Source organism: Glycine soja, chromosome 10 (genome assembly GCF_004193775.1).
Source record: "Glycine soja cultivar W05 chromosome 10, ASM419377v2, whole genome shotgun sequence".
Classification (NCBI taxonomy): Eukaryota; Viridiplantae; Streptophyta; class Magnoliopsida; order Fabales; family Fabaceae; genus Glycine; species Glycine soja.
Window position 1 is genome coordinate 34,713,304 of NC_041011.1, and position 3,158 is coordinate 34,716,461.

At 41.8% G+C, this 3,158-nt stretch overlaps 1 protein-coding gene across 1 annotated transcript; it reads right to left on the minus strand.

Annotated features, from left to right (window-relative positions):
* Positions 1-1,728: 1,728 nt before the first annotated feature.
* On the minus strand, positions 1,729-2,346 carry LOC114371673. Its single transcript, XM_028329037.1, has one exon. The coding sequence runs from the start codon at positions 2,344-2,346 to the stop codon at positions 1,729-1,731; it is 618 nt and encodes a 205-aa protein (XP_028184838.1).
* Between the last annotated feature and the right edge of the window lie 812 nt (positions 2,347-3,158).

The following is a 3,158-nucleotide window of genomic DNA, read 5'->3' on the forward strand; positions in this document are numbered from 1 at the left end:
TAGGCTTAGCGCCAGTGGGCGCTTAGCTTTACTTGACCACTGGAACATAATTGGCTTAGCAAGCAGGCTCACTAAGCCTTATTCAAAAATAGAGATGAAATTCTGCTTAGCGAACATGACTCGCTTAGTGCATGAACAAAATTTCAGAACAACTAAATTGCCTTGGGCTTAGTGAGACTAACTCGCTTAGCCCTGGCTTATTCAAACATCAGAGGCATGGTGGCTTAGCGAGCGTGGCTCGCTCAGCCCCAACCAGAATACCAATAACCTTTATTACTTAGACCTAACTAAACTGACTCGCTAAGCGCGGCATGCCAGCTTAGCGAGTTCATACGAACTCATAAATTAAAAACTTGGAATTTAAATACTCGCTAAGTCAAAGTGCAGTGGCTTAGCAAGTTCATATATATAAGCATAAATTTAAACATAATTGATGAACATGCTTAACGGGACAGGGCCACCTTAGCGAGTTCATCTGAAAACCCAAAAATTCATCCAAAATGGATGAACTCACTTAGTGAGCAAGCTCGCTTAGCGAGTACATTGAAATTTCCAAATAAAATTAGGGCTTCGAAGCCTCAATTCCCTAGCCACTTTCAGGCATAGGAAATCTAAGCAAAACCCATCAAATAAACCTACATTATACTCTAAACTAAACCCCTAACATCATACAATAAAACAAATAACAAATCAACAGCAACACCAACACAAAATAAAAAATCATAAAGAAAGCAAAGTGGCTTCTACCCTAGGGTTCAAAAAAAAAATATAAAAGAAAGAAAAGGGTACTTACTTGGATCGCAGAGAAGTTGCAAGCAAGATGGAGGCAAAGAAGCAGAGAACATGAAAGTGCAGTGCAGATGAATGCCAATGATTGCAAGGTATATGAGTGGGAAGGTTATAATGTTGCACAAAAGTAACTGCCTAAGGCAGTTATGTCTTATTTTTGGCAGTTTCGACTGTCTCACTTAGCGTGAGTGACTCGCTAAGCGAGCACTCTGTTACTTTTGAATTTTTAGATTTCAAACTAATGCGCTTAGCGGGATAGACTCACTTAGCCCAATTCGAGAATTAGAAAACCCGAGAAGGTTTTGGGCTTAGCGCATAGGTGCACGCTTAGCGAGTTATGCAGTTCTGATTGGTATGCAACTTCCGCTAAGTTGGACATGGCCGGCTTAGCGAATTAAATGCCTCAAGATGCAGCAGTGGGGTAGCCCTTAGCGAGATGGTCTCGCTTAGCGTAATGTCATTCCAAAGAGAGATTTGGGCTTAGCGGGTATGACCCGCTTAGCCCAATTGACATGGGGGTCCAGGCAGAGAGTGATTTGCGTTTAGCGTAATGTCATTCCAAAGAAGTTTTTGGGCTTAGCGCAACTGTCTCGCTTAGCGAGACCCCTTTAGCCAATGGGTGAGGGATGGTGTGCTTAGCGCAAGGTGCTACTCGCTCAGTGCATGAGGTGTGATTCGCTTAGCGCATAGAACGTGCTGAGTGAGTGGATGACTGAAAATTTTTCTAAGTTCTTTCCTTATCCATTGCTTCATAGAAGCTTTTGCCAACCCCTCTATCATACAAAAACATGTTGATTATGACTCTAACAATCACAAATAAGTTGAAACCTAGCTATATGCAATGATGCACAGAAAATAATGACTAAGAAAACAAAGAAAAAGCTAGGTTGCCTCCCAGTAAGCGCTTCTTTAACGTCACTAGCTTGACGCATGTTATCTCTAAGGGTCCTGTGTAATCTTAGCTCTGGCCATTTGAGCTATCTCATTCTTAATTTCATCCATCTTCGAACAAACATTCCGGTCAATTGAGTGTTTTGCTGCATCAAACAAATCAAATGTGACCTTCTGGTCATCCACACTCATTTCAAGATTACCTTTCCCCATATCCACCACACAATTGGTTGTTAACATGAAGGGACGACCTAAAATCAATGGGATTTCAGCATCCTCTTTGATGTCCATGATCACAAAATCTGCAGGGAAAATGAATTGTCGCACTTTGACCAAAACGTCTTCTACCATGCCATAGGGCCTTGTAATAGACCGATCTGCCAGCTGCAATGTCATTCTTGTTGGCATGATTTCTAGCTCTCCAATCCTTCTACACATGGAGAGAGGCATCAAAGTAATGCTAGCCCCTAAGTCAATAAGGGCTTTTCCAACTAACACCACACCAATCAAGCAAGGGATTGTGACACTCCCTGGATCCTTGTGTTTTGGTGGGAGAATTCTTTGGATAATAGTGTTGTAATTTCCCTCCACCACAATGTTATCACTATGGATATATTTTCCCTTCTTGGTCAGCAGATCCTTGAGAAATTTAGAGTAGAGTGGCATTTGTTGCAAGGCTTCTCCAAATGGGATAGTTATCTCCAATTCTTGAAGATATCAAGGAAACGAGCGAAGTGTCGTTCCTTGTCTTTCTTGGACGACACCAAAGGGTATGGTGCTTCCTTCCTGTGCATCGGACAAGCTCCCTCTTCTATTCTCTGGCCAACTCACTCTTCATCTTTTTCTCTTCCTCATATTCTCTTTTTTTTATTTCTTTCTCCTTATTATTTATTTTTTCTCCCTTATCTGATCTTCTTTTTTTTTCTTTTTCTTCTACAGCCTCTAACTCCTTCTCATCACTAATGCTCCTCTCATCTTCCACCATGGTTGCCTTCTTGCTTCTGGTTATGACAACCTTACATTCTTCTTTAGGATTTTTTTTCAGTATTCGCTCCAAAACCTCCAGAAGAATTGTCAGTTATTTGCTTGCCTAGCTGTCCCACTTGGATCTCCAGGTTCTTTATGGCTGACTCAGTGCTCTTGTGTTTGGACATTGAAACTTGCATAAACTGAGCCAACGCCTCTTCCAGCTTGATGGTCCTCTTGTATAGGCTAGGCCCATGATTCTGAGGTCTATTGGATGGTCCTCCTTGGTTTTTATTCAACTGATTTCCTGGGTGAGACCTCTATCCTTGCCCTTGATTCTGATTAAAATTTGAACTTTGCTGGTAACCTGAAAAACCACCTGCATTGAATCCTTGTCTGTTCTGATTCCCCATATAATTCACTTCCTTTGTAGCATCATCAAGGGGTATACAGCAACCAGATTCATGCGCTCCTCCATATATGCTGCAACCTCCAACCTGCATTACTGCTGA